Source organism: Athene cunicularia (assembly GCF_003259725.1).
Source record: "Athene cunicularia isolate RWA chromosome 3 unlocalized genomic scaffold, athCun1 chr3_part1, whole genome shotgun sequence".
NCBI lineage: Eukaryota > Metazoa > Chordata > Aves > Strigiformes > Strigidae > Athene > Athene cunicularia.
The window spans coordinates 43,772,003-43,788,861 of NW_020799097.1; the positions used below are offsets into that span (position 1 = coordinate 43,772,003).

Here is a 16,859-nt window from a genome sequence, read left to right on the forward strand (position 1 = left end):
AATTCTACATTTTTATATATTCATCCACTTACCAGGTTCTTGCTGTAATAATCCCAGAGTATGCTGGCAATAGATACGTTCACGTCCCAGAAACTACACAAGGTCAAACAACACTGAAGATGCATTCGTAAGTGTTCCTCTAACACACCAGTCTTGAAAAGGGAATAAGAAGATTATTGTAGGAGGGGAGCATCACCTTGTCTACCCACAAACCCAATACTACCAGACTATTAAGAATAATTTCCTAATATAAAAGTTATTTTTAATTATAGAAAGTTGAGCAAATGCTTCTGCTAATGTGAGCAATGAACTAGAAGATAAAAGCTGACAATTGCATCCTGCAATCCAGCCATTATCATGCACGACTTCAGGTGTTCAGAATTGTAGATACATTAAGATAACAATCAACCCAATATGGAGCCTAACTTGAAAGATGACCCCACGGTACAGGACCTCACAAAACTAGTAAATGGGACATTAGCTGGGATGTATGCATGAGTCAGCTGAATGCAGACTCATTATTCACCACCGATACAGAGAGAAGGTGCAACTCTGAGACCTCATGCTTCTCTTTATAATATTCCAAGCAGAAGGGTCTTTTCTTTTTGAGTCATGTTCCTTCTCAAACCTCTGCAACATGGCTATACTGCTAACATTAACATCCCAGACAACTCTAAATCAAGGGTAAATAAGTCTCTGAACATGGGGGGCGGGGGGAGGCTGGGATGGACAGACAACACACAAAACATGACGCAGACATGGACAAAAAAATTCCCATACCACTTGTTTTTATTCATCAGTTCCAAATTTTGCACACAAAAGGAAGAAGGGTCATAGGAAAGAAAATTCCAAACAATTTGAACACAGTGAAGCATTCAGTTTGTAATTATGGGATACCAAGAGTGAGATTTCCCACAGCCAGCTTTTGATGTCAGCAAAACTGGACTGGCATCAGAGGTCAGATACCAGGAGCTCTATGCTCAGACTGAAATCACGTGCCTAATTCAGCCTGTTTTAGGCATCTACTTTAGGATGGTAAAGTATAGGATGATAAGCCCAAAAGGCTTTATTGTCTCCACTGACTATAAAAGTAGTTTGGCAGACCAGCTTGTGTGTAGTTGTCTTAAGGGAAGACTTTTACACATGTAAGTCTAACACGTCTGGGATAGTAGCAAACTTGCTCTGCGACAGTAGAAATACCTGACCTACTCTTAGCTTTCAAAATACATCTAAACACTATACAGGCCTGGAATTTCTAACAGCATAAAGCAAGCTAAAGAGGAATAAAACGGGTAAGAAAAATAAAAACCTACAGGATGTTTTATGATCCAAAATCATAGCCCCAGGAAGGGGAATGAAGGAAGTCATGCCTCAAATATTGGGAAGTTTTCCCAATAAGTTTCAATTACAGTGCTAGGTCCTGAATTATGTCTCAAGCTCATCCAGCTCGGAACAAAAATAAGATAAAAAAAGATCACTGATGTCAGGTGACAGAAAAAGATAACACTGGGGTTTGTTGGGGGGTTTGTTCGTTTATTGTTGTTGTTTTAAAATAGTCTTTCATTAAGTACCTGTTACTGGAAGAGTAGGACTTCTGCTCTTACCCACAATGTGGTTTAATGTCTTAGAGCCGCTTTTTTTTTTTTTCCCCTGTTTTAGACATTATACAAAGGAGTTACAACTCATGAACTTATCTATACCTGGCTATACATTGACATGGAAAACATTATTTCCTGAACTTTATCAGAACGCTGTAAACAATTACACAAATCATCTTCAATAACTTCTAATCATGTCTGCCTTCTCATGAACAATTAATGCACAGCATATGGCTTCAGAAGTGGTATATTTCTAAAACAACTTGAAAATTGAAAAGGCATTTTCAGTTGTCATAAAATTATATATTGAAGACATTATGTATAACAATATATGAAAAGCACTGAAATACAAAGGAACCTCTTCAAGAAAGGGTCATTAAAAGATGTAAAAAAATAGTTCAAATTTAACAAAAATGCCCACAAATGAAAGGTGATCCTCAAGTATTGTTTTTATATATGACATAACTGTAGCTATTAAATTACTAGTCTTCCCAAATTAACAATCTTATACAAAAAAATCAAAGGATAGAACCATTTTCAACAGCTGCTTTTTTTTAATGAATAAAAGCAAGAGGCTTGATATAAAACAAGAAGCTACAGCTAAGTATATCTGTTTCTCTAGAGATATCTACTCAGTTATGAAAGATGTAAAAAAACATAACCCAAAACACACACCCTTTACAAAGGGAATGCTTAATCTTAAAACTGTCATTTGTGTATAGGATTATATTTAGCATCTAATTCAGAAAACAATGACTGCATTAGTTAAATTAATTCAACAATATACATGGTATTGTAAGTAGCTTCAATTTCAAACATTATTTATCTATCCAACAATAGTTTCGGAACAGTTTCCAAAACCAAGATAGTACTGAAAGCTTTATCTCAAATTTAATATGAAGAGTTCTCCAGACTTCAAATATCCCTGGGATTAATGGATTCTCTCATTGCTCTTTTGCTTAAAATGGTCTCTTGCACTGCTGGAAATACTATCAGAACTCAGCTTTTAATTTATCGCAGAAGGGAGGAATACCAGATACTATCAAAATGATAGTACTATCTAAACACAACATTTTTCTCTTATGACCTCCTACTGCAGTAACAAAATTGGTTTCCTAGAACTCCAACAAATATTTCTGTATCTCTTTTATAGTAGAATTAAAAATATAGTGAAGGTATAACAAAATTGAAGCAGAAATGAAACAACATGAAGCATTTATTTTCTGAAATGAGAGAACACTAGTCAGACAGACTATTAGCTCTCATGAACAAAACATCTTTTGATTCTCACAATAAAACTTCGTAAACACAAATTCATCTTATAGTGACAATCCATAAATTTAGTCAGTTTGATGTTGCCTAGTATACAAATACAGCTATGTTAATATTCCTAGTATAACAATTTTCATTTTGTAGTAGAAATAGCATTGTAAACTAGCTCTACTTTTGTCATTAGCCCAGTAACAGAAATCCAAATTACAACAGATGTAGGCAATACCCCATGTAAGTAGTTTCCCCATAAATGTCCATTTTTGTGATACAAATGGGAGATCCTTCACACAAGCAATTGTCTTCAACTCTATCCATCAAGAATTATTAAAAAAAAAAGGTGCAGTTTCTGGCTGAGAAATTCACAAGTCTGTCAACTGTTTGAAGGTGAAAGGATATATCCAAGGAAGCAGTACTCTACAATTGCCCAGCCATTACTGCTCCTACCTTTATTTACAGCTCACAAATACAGTATTTTTGCTTCCCATCTCCATTTGTCCCCTAACCTTAACAGCACCTTACATCATCTCCTTGCTCAGAAGCAGGCCAAGTATAACCTCATAAAGAAGGAGTTCCTACCTGGAGACAGAGTACTGCATCACCCCTCTGCCACTTCACCTGGACATGGGACAGCTTTCTCGAAGTTTTTAATCACCCCCAAAAAATCAGGCATAGACTGGATAAAGGTGGCTCAGACTCTCTGCTGCCTGCATGAGGGTTACCCTCTCTGCTGGGGATCATTAAACTCACCAGTTCTACTGAAACTACAAAAAACTGCAGCATTTTGTTATGCTTTTTATGTCACTTTTGCATCCTGGTACTTAGGTGTCCTAATAATGTTAAAGCTAACTCCAGCTTCTGCTGATTCATCAAAGATGAACATTCTTTTAATCTACTTTCATGATGCTCCCTCACCCTCAAAATCCATGTCTACAACAGTGCCTAAAATAATCTTTTCAACTACCTAGAAATTGAAGATCACATGAGGAGAAATTAATAGTTACTGGTAGGAGAGAGATTATCAATTTACATTACAGAGGTATGATTTACATTAGAAATATATGATTTGTACGCTTTTCAGATACTTTTGAACATGCAAACTTATGCATACTTGATTTCATATCCCCCCCCCTGTATATTCCCCTTCTCCATCTGAACATGTATAGTCTACCAGCTTTTGAAGTTAGGGAACAACAAGCACAAGTAGATTATGAGGCTGACGGACAGACTATGCACTAAGTATGATGAGTTTTTAAGCTTTCATATACTTAAAAATGAAGTTTCTAACCACCAGTTTCTACCCTCTCTTGCAAATGGGTGATTTGGCACTATCATTTCTTCTAACATTTTGCACAGCTATTACTGTGCATCTCTAGTATAGACAGAGGGTATATGCTGAAAAGGATGGCTCAGGTAGGATTTACTAACAAACTCAGGCCAAGTGTTAGGAGGCAATATCATCAACTCTGTCCTGTTGTTCATTCAAAGAGTACTATTCTCCCTTTTCCTTTTTTCCTGCTTCTCCATGTTCCATTTCATTATTGACTTCTTGATATCTCATTGTGCTTTTCATTCCCATTTGCATTTTTTGGTCTAAAAAATACTCACTTAGAGATACAAAAGGATAAGATAAAAGGCACGAGTGGCCACGTGAAGGTGGCAGATCAGAGGAAATGGACATGCCTACTGGTAAAAGAAAATCTCCTTCCTAGACACTGTCAAGAAGGCTTGTGTGCAGGGATAGGAAGCAAGATGCATCTTTTAATAAAAGCATATGCATGCACTTGTGCAGTCATATATAGAGACTAATGCTCTTCAAGAGGCATTTCCTACAGGCAGCTAACTCCATAATGCAAGAAAAAGCAATTAAAAAAAAAAAGGAAATAAACTAGACAGCTCCTTAGCTGGTTAACAATAGTTGCAAACATATCCTTGGCAAGTGTGGGTTTAATATCAACAGTGCTTGCTTTCGAAAATTAAAACAGATTATTTGCCTTATCTTACTGCATCATTATTGACTCATTATTCAAACCTTCTGAATTTGGCCACCTAGCTGCCTTTCTAAACCGTCTACAATTCAATACTCGTTTAACAGAAGCATCAAAAAGCTGTACCTTTTATGTACATTCAACATCAGAGTAATCTTTATTCAAAATAATAAACGTTCAAAAGAAAAAAGGAATATTGTGAAGAAAAATGTAACTACAAATGTCTTCTTACTCCTTTCAAGGTTGCTGACATACAGAAGATGCAACACAGGAAGGCAGCTAATAAGCTACTTGGCTCTTATGCCTCGTCTCATCTCTATCTCTCCAGTTCCTCTCACAGAATGGGAAGTACCCCGCAAGTGATGTCATCAGTGTAGTTTTAATGTATATGCACTGTGTGTATTCATTTATACACTGTGAAATCATTCAAAAAGCTTAAGTATAGCTTGATTGTCCAACTTCTTAATTATTTATTATTTCAACTATACTAACTACAAAATATCTTTTTGTAAAAACTGTAGTTGTAACAAGTATTGTTCCATACTCCATCTTCAGCCACAGCTGTTGCTACTGCATGAGCAAGGCAGTAATAATAAAAAAACCCAACTGATTCCTCTTCTGCTTTCAACAACAGAGCTTTACAAGATTTTATTTCATCTGAGAGCAAATAAAAAAACCAAACATGTTTATTCTCATCTTAAGCATACACAAATTAAAGAAACTATTTTTATAGGTGTTGCCGATACAGCATTTGCAATTTTACCATGCAACTTCAGAACAAATGTACATAGCTGCAACGTAACATATTTAAAAACGTGATGAACAGCATATTTAAAAGCACTTTAAAAGGAGGTCAGTTCTGACCTCTGGGCCATGAAGCATTGCATTAACAGTTCTGCAGAAAGAAAAATGATAAGGTATGAAATGAGTACTCAGAAACTAGAACCTTATCAGTAAGAGTTTGATTCAAGCCTGTAAGACAAATTGCTCAGCAAGGCAAGTCACCTTCCTGCTGTGATGAGGATATAGCTGAATTTTCAATGCAACTGACTATCTCCTTCATCATGTCTCCTCAACTTGATATCCTTACATTCAGTATCTGGTTTACATTTTCTAAGCATCCAGTTCTTATTCTGAATACAACTTGTCTGAGTAGCCATATACCTACCCTTCCAGGATAATTATCTTTTTCCTTTATCTGACAATTTAGCATCAAGCACAACTACTAACAAGGAGGGAACTGTATACTGCCATAGTTCAGCTACGTCAAGGATGTTCATTTACCACTGATAAAAACACTAGAATTCCAAAAATATACTTGTTAGCCAGATTTTGTTTCATGCACTGTCTTTTCCTGAAAGCATCCCTGACATGATTCTTGTTCATTATTTCTTCCCTTACACACTTACTTGAGCATCAGTGGATTTTTTAAGGAGTTCTTCGACAAATTTCCAATTGGATTCCTTCAGTTTCTGAAAAACAATGATTAGCAGCATGAAATATCATCTGTATTCCTCACAGGAGTCATTATGTAATAACAGGAACATAAGCAGTCAAAAAATTTCCAGAAGTATTTCATTTCATGATAGCATATTGTACTGAACACTGAAAAGAAGCTTTTTTGTTTTATGAATATAATTAATATCTGTCCTAAAAATTAGGGTCTCAAAACCAAACAGATGACTAAAAATAAAAAGTATGTAATTAAAATTGGTTTAAGTGACTCATGTACAATCCCAGACCTCACTTTTAGTAAAGAAATAAAACATTCAGGCATTTTTGATTAGTATGATCAGTAAGTCAGTCTTAAAATTTATACAGAATGTTAAAGAAAGAAAGGAAAACATAAGGGGTAAGAAGGAAGAAAAGGTACAATCTCACCTTTTCTTGCTTTTTCCTTGTCAATGAAAAAAGCTAACTCATTTTTCCCAACCCAAACATTAAGGATTGTTTTGGCCAATTCACTAAGGAGTTGGCCAGATAGTAATGGCCTATACATAGAGAAAAAAAATACAGGGTAGGTCAAAAATGGCCCACAATTCTTCATCTTGGGAAGACAGATGACTATCCATTTGAATCAACTAGACCATGCTAGTGAAGTAAAGGAATTGCATGGCAAAGTATATTAAAAAGGAAGAGAGGAAAATATATTTAGATAGTGGGAAAGAAAAGAGTAGAAAGTTTCACAACTAAGGCTATTTCTCAGGGTAAAAATAAAGTCAACAAAGCCAACATACTTACAATTCTAGGAGGTCCGAAAATCACCTCTTACACTCAGCGGTGTATATAGCTTGTGTATATAACTAGATGTGTGAATGCAGTATTTTCATCATTGTCCTGCCTCACTCATTCTTTCCACTATCACAACTGTTAAGCCTTATCAAATTAGTCTGCAGATAACTGTCCTGTAAATATCTGTATGGGGCTTACAATAAAGAACATCTTATGCTCTGGTAATTGAAATATAACTGTTTTCCAGCAGCAACACCATCGTGCCCCACCCTCCTCTACTACTGACCACACTACTTCATGCCTTGACTTGGTGACAATTCCACAAAGAACTCAGAGGGTACCAAGAGAATTGTAAAGATGACCTCTTTAAAAAAAATGCACTAACACTTATTTTTGACTACTAAAGCTGGCTTTACATTTTTGCACAAGAAAAAGAGTTATGAAAGACTGCTGATGGTAGCAAGATGCAGTCTGTAAACTGTTTATAGAACAAATAAGGACAGATCTGCAGAAAGTTACACTAAAGCTGCAATTTCATGATTCAGGAACTTGAAGAGTATCAACTAAGGAGTCCCCACTGCTTCTTTCTCATCATGCCAGCTGCTGTTCCTGCCCTCACAGCTGTAGCATGCCACTGCTCTGTTGTTCTGGTACTTCTGTTTGTGGGACACAGTGCAAACCAGAGCAGTGAACCAACCCAGAGCTTTAGGAGAGAAAGAAAGAATGAAAAAGGGAAGAAGGCCTGACCTAGGTCATAGAATAGGGACACAAATAATTGTGCCAGAATAGCAGAGAGTTCATCAGCCCTAGGTTCATAAACAGGCCTTCTTAAACCAAAAACCTTTGTATCATGAAACCAGAAGCAGAACTAGCATTCTGTCAGGAGAGGCCACTGCATCAACAAGTAGCAGAGTAGTAAAGGCCGCACTTCACTAATGACTAAAACCTAGGTAGTGCAAAATCAGCATTCCCAGACAGTTCTGTCTAGTATTTACATCAGATTTTTATTCTGACTGCTATATTTTAGAGCCTGATGTTATGTGAATATTTAGACACCGGCATGGTCCTACTGCAGACTCCAAGTAAAGCTAATCGCCGCTCAAAAGCTAGATTTATCTGAGATGAGTAGATATTAGGCCATCATGCTAAATGGCTAATACGAGTCACCTCTGAATGTCTGGATCAGCCTGCTCAGAACATGCTTTTAGTACTCCTGTAGTCCAAGGACACAGTATTTATACAAAAGGTGTTTATTGCCAAAGTTCCAGCTCATCTGCATTATGCAGATATCCCAACAAGATCCTGGAGTAATCTAGGGCAAACTCCTGACACCAAGTGGAATTGATTAGAAGAGTGCACCCAGGTTCAGCCCAAACACAGGAAAGAATGACACCAACCACCCATTGCACTCTTCTTTCAGCCTCAATTGATTATATTTTTTAACAGACTTGTTTAATTCAAAACCCACTAAATTGATATCCTAACAGTATTCCCTGCTACACTGGCAATATGGCATAGCAACCATTTACAATCCATCCTTGTCAGAGTATACGTAGAATCTACATCTCTTACTCCAGAACTGCTGGTTTACAACATCCTTCTTTCATCGCCGAAGAGTCCCAAAACCATCAAAACCTGGAGACCTTACAGTGCATAAAAGTACTGTTAAAACAAAAAATCTGAGCTGAGACCCTCTGGGTTTGCAGGAAAAAATTTCTGCCAGAACTAACGGCTGACTACCTGGAGGAGTCATAGTAGGCTTAGCTGAAAGTCCAAGTTTGCATATTTTTGCTATGTACTCATTTCAGATTATTCTATTAAAAGGCTCCAAGTAATTCTGCCTATATTTCCCTAGCCCAAAGCATATTGAAATGGACCCCAGCAATGTTCAGAAGTAGCAAATTTTCTCATCAGGTCCCATTTGTTTTTTAAACGTAGAAATCCTGCTTTTCAGAAGGGTGAAGTGGGACCTCAATGAGGGGGTTATGGAAAGAGACATGTATTGTACATCCTTCAGAACACAGTGTCTAAGAAACCTGGCCAAAATTTTCTAGTTTAAGAAAAATGGTTTCATGTGTATGAAATATATATTCGATATATATGAATCATTGCATATTTGAAATTACGTTATATGAGCTAAAGGGGGAAAAAATAAAAAGAAGCAAGTCTGAAACCTATTTAGAATTTTAAAAGCTTTCATAATAACCTCAAGGCCATGCAGACCACATTAAAAAATTGAAAATCTTCCACAGATGACATAGGCTTAGAGGCAATTTTTGCTACAGAGCACATGAATAACCATCATTATGACACATCACCCTCCCACCTCTGATCACAGTTAATTAAAAGAAAGCATGTGTCATGAAGCTATCTCATCAGATGTTTAACCAACAAAACAGGACTACATTGAGCCCTGATGTAATTCCACTGACTTCACAAATTTATACCATGGACTATTTCATCTTATAATGTTCAAAGAATGTTTTCAGTTGTAATTCTGGGGCAGGGGACAGAACCTAGAGAAACGGTTAGCATCAACTATCTATGACAGATTAGACTTGTGGTGTGTGAAAAGGCACTCTTGCTACTGAGGTTTTTTTTGTAAGCACCCATGGCACTTAAGAGAACAGGGATCCCTGGACAAACTCTGAGCCGCACTCAGAGAAATGCAAAGCACAGCTAACAGATTTAACGTAAAGACTACTGGCCACATCAAGAGGAGTGTGCACAGGATGGTCTCATGATTTACAAATCAGACTTGGAAATTCTCCCAGGTGGCTCTAAGGAAAAAATATTATTTAATCTTGGGCAAGTCACTTCCTGTCACTGTGTTTCAGATTCCTAGTTAAAATAAGAACAACAAGAGTCCTTTTTTCCACTCTACATCTGTTTGGTTTATTTAAATAATATAGTGCCTGGGGCAAAAAATAATCTCTCACGAGGCTAAATACATAGTATGTATCAGTATAAGAAACAGGAAAAAAAAATCCAATGATCAAAGTAAACAGTATCACTGCATTTTGATTAGGGCATAAAATATAAAAAACCCAAGATAAATGTCTGCTTCATGCTGGTTTCTGTATTCAACCTGGGAATAACCTTTTCTCTCCATCTAAGTTCCTCTAATAAGCAGGGAATGTAGTAATTCTATCTTCCCAATGTCCCTCTGAAATACACTACGGACTGTGGTCCTCCCCCACTACTGTAGTAACAAGACAAAAGCAAGAGGAGCTTGAGACAACCTTCAGTGTAAACATTAGATGTGGTCTGTAATTTTACACTGTATGAATGTGTAAGAAGTTGCTTCATTTTGTCATGGTATTATTAGAAAAGACTGAACCACAGGATAATGAGCAGCCTGCCACGGGATCCTAAAGTATCCATCAACCTGCAAGCAGCAGAAACATAAGCATCCCACGTTCATCAAGCCCTCTAGTCACCACAAACGGTCATGAGATTTTCAACTAAGTATTCAAGCATCGAGTTACCACACCTCCCCTACCGTTTATTCCCAGGCAATTTGCAAGACAAATTAATGAAACTAATTTTTATTAGAAAGTCTAATCTTACTTAGGATTAAAAACATTCACAGAAGTTCAACATTTTTCATTCCTCCTCTGTTTATACACAAATGCTTTTAAAGATCCAAAGATTGGGGTGGGGGGGTGTGGAATTTTAAGTTATCAAAACAAACATCACCTGATGTGATCAGACTCTTCCCTCTTTACAGATCTACAGTTCACAAACATCTTTCGAGGTTTTAACCTTCTGTCCTAAGTCAGGACAGGAAATCATGGTTAAGATTTTAAACAGAAAAAGGGTATGACCTTGCCAGTTTTAATATACACCATTAAATTACAAATAATGATAGACACTTCACAAGAAAGGCCAATTAAGCCCAATTTGTAGAAGCAGCCATATATAGCTGGTTTGGCAAACTAGGGAGTATAAGAAATCCAGCTGAAGCGTTAAAAAACCAAAAATAAAACACCAAACAAAACACCAATGAGGCAAAAGATAAAAGAACGGGACAGATGACAGAAGATGGCATGACCTGATTCTGCTCAGTGTCAAAAATACTATTATACAAAAAAAAAAATCCAACACAAAAAACCCTAGATTTCTGGGTCTTCAGCTACCTCTTTGGCTTCTAGTCAGCTCCCTCTACAGTCAATTAAGAAAAATTGGCAGCTTTCATACCTCTCAAATGGATTAATTGCCTCAGCAAGTGACTTTTTCCTTCCCAAATAATGATTGGAAACTTAAAACTAGGTAGGATGAATCTTAGAGTAAAAGACTGAAATAAGGTTCAGGGTTTACATGAGCCCAGAACTGCAGAAAACTGCTGTGAGGGAATCTGATGCATCAGTAGCAAGTATGGTCCTCCACAGGTCTTATAGGAACAGCATGTACGGGTCTCATCTAGGTCCCTTACAGAATGCATGGCAATGTCAGGTCCCTCACAATGAGATTCACAGACAAGAACCTGATTAACCTGGGGCCAGCCAGCTCTAGCCAGTAGGAAAATTTAAGGCCATTTTCTAAAAGCTAATGTCTTGCAACTTACTGCCAGAACTTCCTAAACTGAAGCTTGAATTCAACCGTTATTAGACAGCATCTATTGGTACCACACCAACACAGAAAATTAAGCTGTGTATACAGATATATATATGCACCTCATCATGCCATTGTTGCGATGCAAATGGAATGTAATTATACAGATTGGAATTTATCCAGAGAAGAGCTACCACTTTTTAAAAAACACAGTGTTCGAGGTACAATCTATTGTGTTCAGCTCCTAAAACAACAAACTCAGTGAAGCATTTATGCTACAGGCAGACAGTCTTAAAACATATGCTACATCATTAAGTATATGTGCTACTAACTAGTTGGGATATTTAAAGTTTCCTTAATACAGTAATTTTCTGAATATCTGGTGTATAACATGAATATGTCAGGGGCTCCTGGAATGTTTACTGACTTGTACAAAGCACACCTTAACACCACCAACCTTGAAGGACCTCTTTTTTAACAAGTGTGAAGATTCCTGTATTACAACATGAATTGATTTCTGCCAACAAAAACATAACCAGGTGAATTCAGACACATAAATAAATTATAACTATTTACAGGTATTTAGAAAAAAGCATACCCACCTTTTCATCTAGATTTCCATTACGGTCAAACTGGTAGAGTGATGCCAGATGAGTAATAATCCACCAGCTAAAACTCAATGGGTCTTTACACTGAATTGTTTCAAAAACAGACGTTGTTTCAGAACTACTTGGCCTTTCAAATATATTCTTTAAAGTTTTGTTCACCAAGCTCCAGAAACACTACAGAAAATGCAAAAGTAAATTTGAGCTGTGTTGAATAACAAAGCCTATGTTAACAATTTTCTCGACAATACTGTCCTATTGATTAATTTGCTTTTACAGAGAACAAGCAAGATAAGTCATTTAAAGAAAATAACTAAAACCAGTGTTCAGTATTACCAGAGAAAACTTGGAGCCACTTTAGAATGTCCTCTGTCTAATGCCAGCAGGAAGCAACGTGAAGGGACAAGATTTGGTCACAAGGAAGAATATGGTACTTCACAGGCAAAATTACAAACTGATGGAATGACAGTACGCAAATTGGATGGTGCACCAATGCTCAGATGAGAGAGGTTAGAGTTCTTTAATGAAGGCTTTTTATAACAGAATTTTCAAAAACTTTTCGTGCTAGACTAACCTAACAAAAAGGAATACAATAGATGGTAGAGAATCAGTCTGAAAGACAGCAAACTGAGGTTCAAATTCCCTGTTTTTTTCCAAGACCATTCCAGTGCTGACAAACTGATTATTTCTCTTTGGCTCAGATACCTGTCTATACCATAGTATTACTTCTTCTGACAGCCTGTGTCTGTCTTTCCTAGTTATACAGAAACTCTATGGAACTTCTTTGCATCTGTATTTTATCCACCTTAGCTGGGTCCTGATGCCAACTTACACTTCAGAGTGCTACTGCAAACATTTAACACTAAGGAAGTTTCACTTGTGTTGTCCACCTTTATAATTGTTGTCATTAACAAGTAAATAGCTATCAGTACAAACACTCTACTGTGAAGTACTGCATTCTATATTAAGTGAAGGGTATTCCTTGCACAGATGACAGGTTTGGTATTTATAAAGATTAGTTCAGAAAACTTTCAAAAGGATTTTGACACTTAACATTAACTCAGAGAAACATCACCTCAATCCTAAACAGCAGTCAAGAAAGAAAAAAAATAAAAATCAAACACTAGAAAATATTAGCAAAGGAAAAGAACAAAAGAGAAAACATCATTATGCAATGCATAAAAATCAGGGGTTCTTAACCTTTCCTTCACCATGGACCCCCTTTAAATACCTTTTGTGGCTGCAGACCACCAAAACTTAATTCAAGATTTAAAGCACTAGACTGCACCAAACATTTATCTCCATTTTCCCATGAAGTGTCTTCAAATTTGGAGAGAAGGGGAAATAAGTTAACCTGTTAATGCACACAGTCCTATTATAGTATCTTTACTGCAATGATTCCATAGTAATTTAAAATAATAGCATCAACTCTTTTTGCTCAAATGTCCCATTTTATGGTATTTTAACATTCTAATTCCAAATCTGATGCCAATTTTTACATTAAAATTTAATGAAAAGCTTTTATAATTCTTCTCACCTTCCCCCTTGTTTGTCTGTGTTCAGTCACCATATATTTTTGCTTACGGGTCCAGTGCCACCACTTGGAGGAACAGACTTCAGCCTGGCTGTGGCCCTAAAGAGGGCCACTGGGTTAAGAAAAATCTCTTTAAGAGAAAAACTGCCTAAAGTGGGTCCCACCATCCATACCAGCACCAAATATACTAGTACATCAGGGCAGGTGTGTGTGGAGGTAGGGGAGGAACTTGAATATGAGAGGAGCATTGAGGGGAGGGGGGCTATGGGAAAAGGAAGCACAGTGCTTGCCACGGGTCAGACCAAATGTTTCTGGGCTGGATGTTCCCCACCCCTGCTTTAAGTCTTCATGGACCCTCTGTGATGATATCATGGTCCCCCCAGGGGTCCCCAGACCACAGGTTGAAAACCACTGTATAAAATCATATGGCCACCTAAACCATACTTGGAATACTGCATGCAATCATGGCACTTTGCCATTAGAAATAGGATGTAGTACTACGAGAAAAAGGTTCAGAGAAGGGTGACAAAGATGATCACAGGTATAGAATGACACCCATAAAAAGAATGACTGAATACAGTAAGACTCTTTAGCCTAGAAAAGGCAGAAGGTAGGAGATACCAGAAAAACAACCCTGAAGAGACAAATAAAGTTATATTGGTATAAGGAAGGAGAACAGGTAGTGATTGGCTCTTCCAATAAAAGTACAAGGGAACAACAAAAGAAGTCAGCAACTACAAGATTCAAAACCAAAACCCAGGTTGTTCTTGTATAGGTAGTTAAGGTATGGGTATCAAAGACAGAAAAATTAACTAGATGGATCATTGGTCTGACTGTACCTGTGTTTCTAATGCCTGGAGATAAATCATTGCATGACATGACACATAAATTGCAAATAATAACCAAACAGTACACTGCAAACCTAGAGTCAGAACTTGACATACGTTCAAGACGGCAGCCTAAAGCATCACAGTTAGCATGCAGTTCTCACAAAGCAAATATGAAGCTCAGTTCTATCATCAAATATGTGAACTAGTGCATTCATGGCAATTTGGGAATATTTGGTGACTGCACTGCATATATAACATTTATGCATGTGTAACTGTATTCTTCCATTACCTCTGTGTGAGACCCTTTATTTCTGTGGTCCAGCAGCTGAATAAGTAGAATCCATAATTCTTTAATGCAGGTACAGGGATAATGGTGACTAGCAAGAGCCTCAGAAGGTCTCACCTGAAAGAGAATATGCAATACAATCATTAAGAAAATTCCAAACCCAGTACTTTTATGTACCAATATCCCCCCTGGTTTTGATTGTTTGGGTTTTGGTGTTGGTTTTTTTTGTTTGTTTGTTTGGGTTTTTTTTCAGTTCAATAATATAGGTACAATTACATATTGGAAATGGCATTATTTCATTAACATCCAAAATACAGCTCTTGTACAACAAGACTGTTTCCTAATTCTACATAAGTTACAGGTTGTGCTATTTCTTAGCTTCTTCTAAGCCACTTCAAACATTATTTAATCAAATGAAAATGGGATTCTGAGGCCTAAATGAAAAGGAATTGCAATAGATACTGATTCATTGTCTGACAGTAGGAAAAAGAAAATGATTGATTAGATTTTCTTGATGTTCTTGGGAAGATAAGAAAAAGATTTCAAATGATTTAATAGCTATTATTGTTGTTATTTTTAACTGAAAAATCCTTAATGACTAGGCATAATGCTAGTAGAATATGTTTTTGTTGGCATGAGGATGTTAATGTTCCCACAACATTTCACAAAATCTGCTTTTCGGTAAATTTACTGCAAGGCATTATTTTAATATGCAGAAAACAGCATATTTCAAGTCATGTACGTTATTTGATTACTATTCCATATTTAACAAAATTCACTCAGACTGATGTATTTCAAATGCAAAGTAGTCTTCTTGTGATTCATCTTTCAGTTTTACATTCCTGAATTGTGAAACAAAATAAGCAAAACAGCAAAAGGAAGTGCTAAACACATAAAAATTCTCTGTACACTTTAGTGTTTTTAAGACCTACCAGCACTGTGTTTGAAATAATCATAGCATAGACAAAACTTAACTTTACTCACTCTCTCTTACGACCTACAAATCCACTGAATTGTATGCAGAGGTGGTAAAAACAGTGAAAAAGCTTTGCTTAAATAGCGTAATTCAGCACATTTCACCTTCAGCAAGGACACTATGTCAGAAACGTAAAAAGAAAAGAGGCAAGAAAGCAGCTCATACTCAATTTATCTCTAAACAGTGAGTAGTTACAAGTTTGAATAATCAGCCTATACCCCTCTAAAGCAATTGCTAAAGCAAGAGGGGAATGGGCACTGAGAGAGACTAATCCATCTAACTCACTGCAGGAAAAAACTGTTGCTATCCCTCCCTGACAATATAAAGAACTTAGGGTGACTAGTTTAGCCTACTAACTCCTAGACATCTAGATCTGATGAGATGAATCCTGAGTTTTTATATCCTCATACTCTTCCTTATCCATTCATGCACAACTATTCTCACATCACACTGGTACTTAAAATCATTTCTGCATTTGGAAACCTAATGGTGTAAATAAAAAATTAAATCAAAATATACAATGGCAAGTGACAGCAGTAGCTGTGTGAAAGGGACATTACAGAAGAAGGAATGAATAACTAAAATCTACACTCTCACAATCAGAAGTATATCACCAACAGTTTCAAATCTGTGTAATCTATAAGGACATAGACTTTTTATATATCATATGCCTTTAGAATAATACATTTACAACTACGGTTCTCATACAGCTCCATATCAGGTTTAAATACTGAACACTTAAATAAATTCATATGTATAATTACAAGTATGACACATAAGTTGTTTTGCTCTCTCTAAAAGAGCACTGCTTACCCTATGAAATTGCCAGCGTGTGCCCTGACAATTGATTTAAGAACATCAAGAGATCAAGACTGAAATATTTAAAATAATTCTATTATTCACATTCCACATATGCTGTTTAGAGGTTTTCATGTGCCTATGTCTCTTCACGCTTTTAAAGATCTGCTATGGTCATCTCTCAACAAC

The 16,859-nt window shown here is 36.6% G+C and overlaps 1 protein-coding gene across 2 annotated transcripts in view; it reads right to left on the reverse strand.

Moving 5' to 3' along the window:
* The window catches only part of MMS22L (MMS22 like, DNA repair protein), a 99,168-nt gene that overhangs the window by 66,728 nt on the left and 15,581 nt on the right, over positions 1-16,859 (reverse strand). For both annotated transcript variants that reach the window (XM_026844356.1, XM_026844358.1), the window contains 4 exons: positions 14,900-15,013; positions 12,244-12,423; positions 6,265-6,327; positions 33-152 (listed from right to left, as the gene is read on the reverse strand). In XM_026844356.1, the coding sequence (XP_026700157.1) occupies positions 33-152; positions 6,265-6,327; positions 12,244-12,423; positions 14,900-15,013 (477 nt within the window). The remainder of the gene's footprint in view (positions 1-32; positions 153-6,264; positions 6,328-12,243; positions 12,424-14,899; positions 15,014-16,859) is intronic.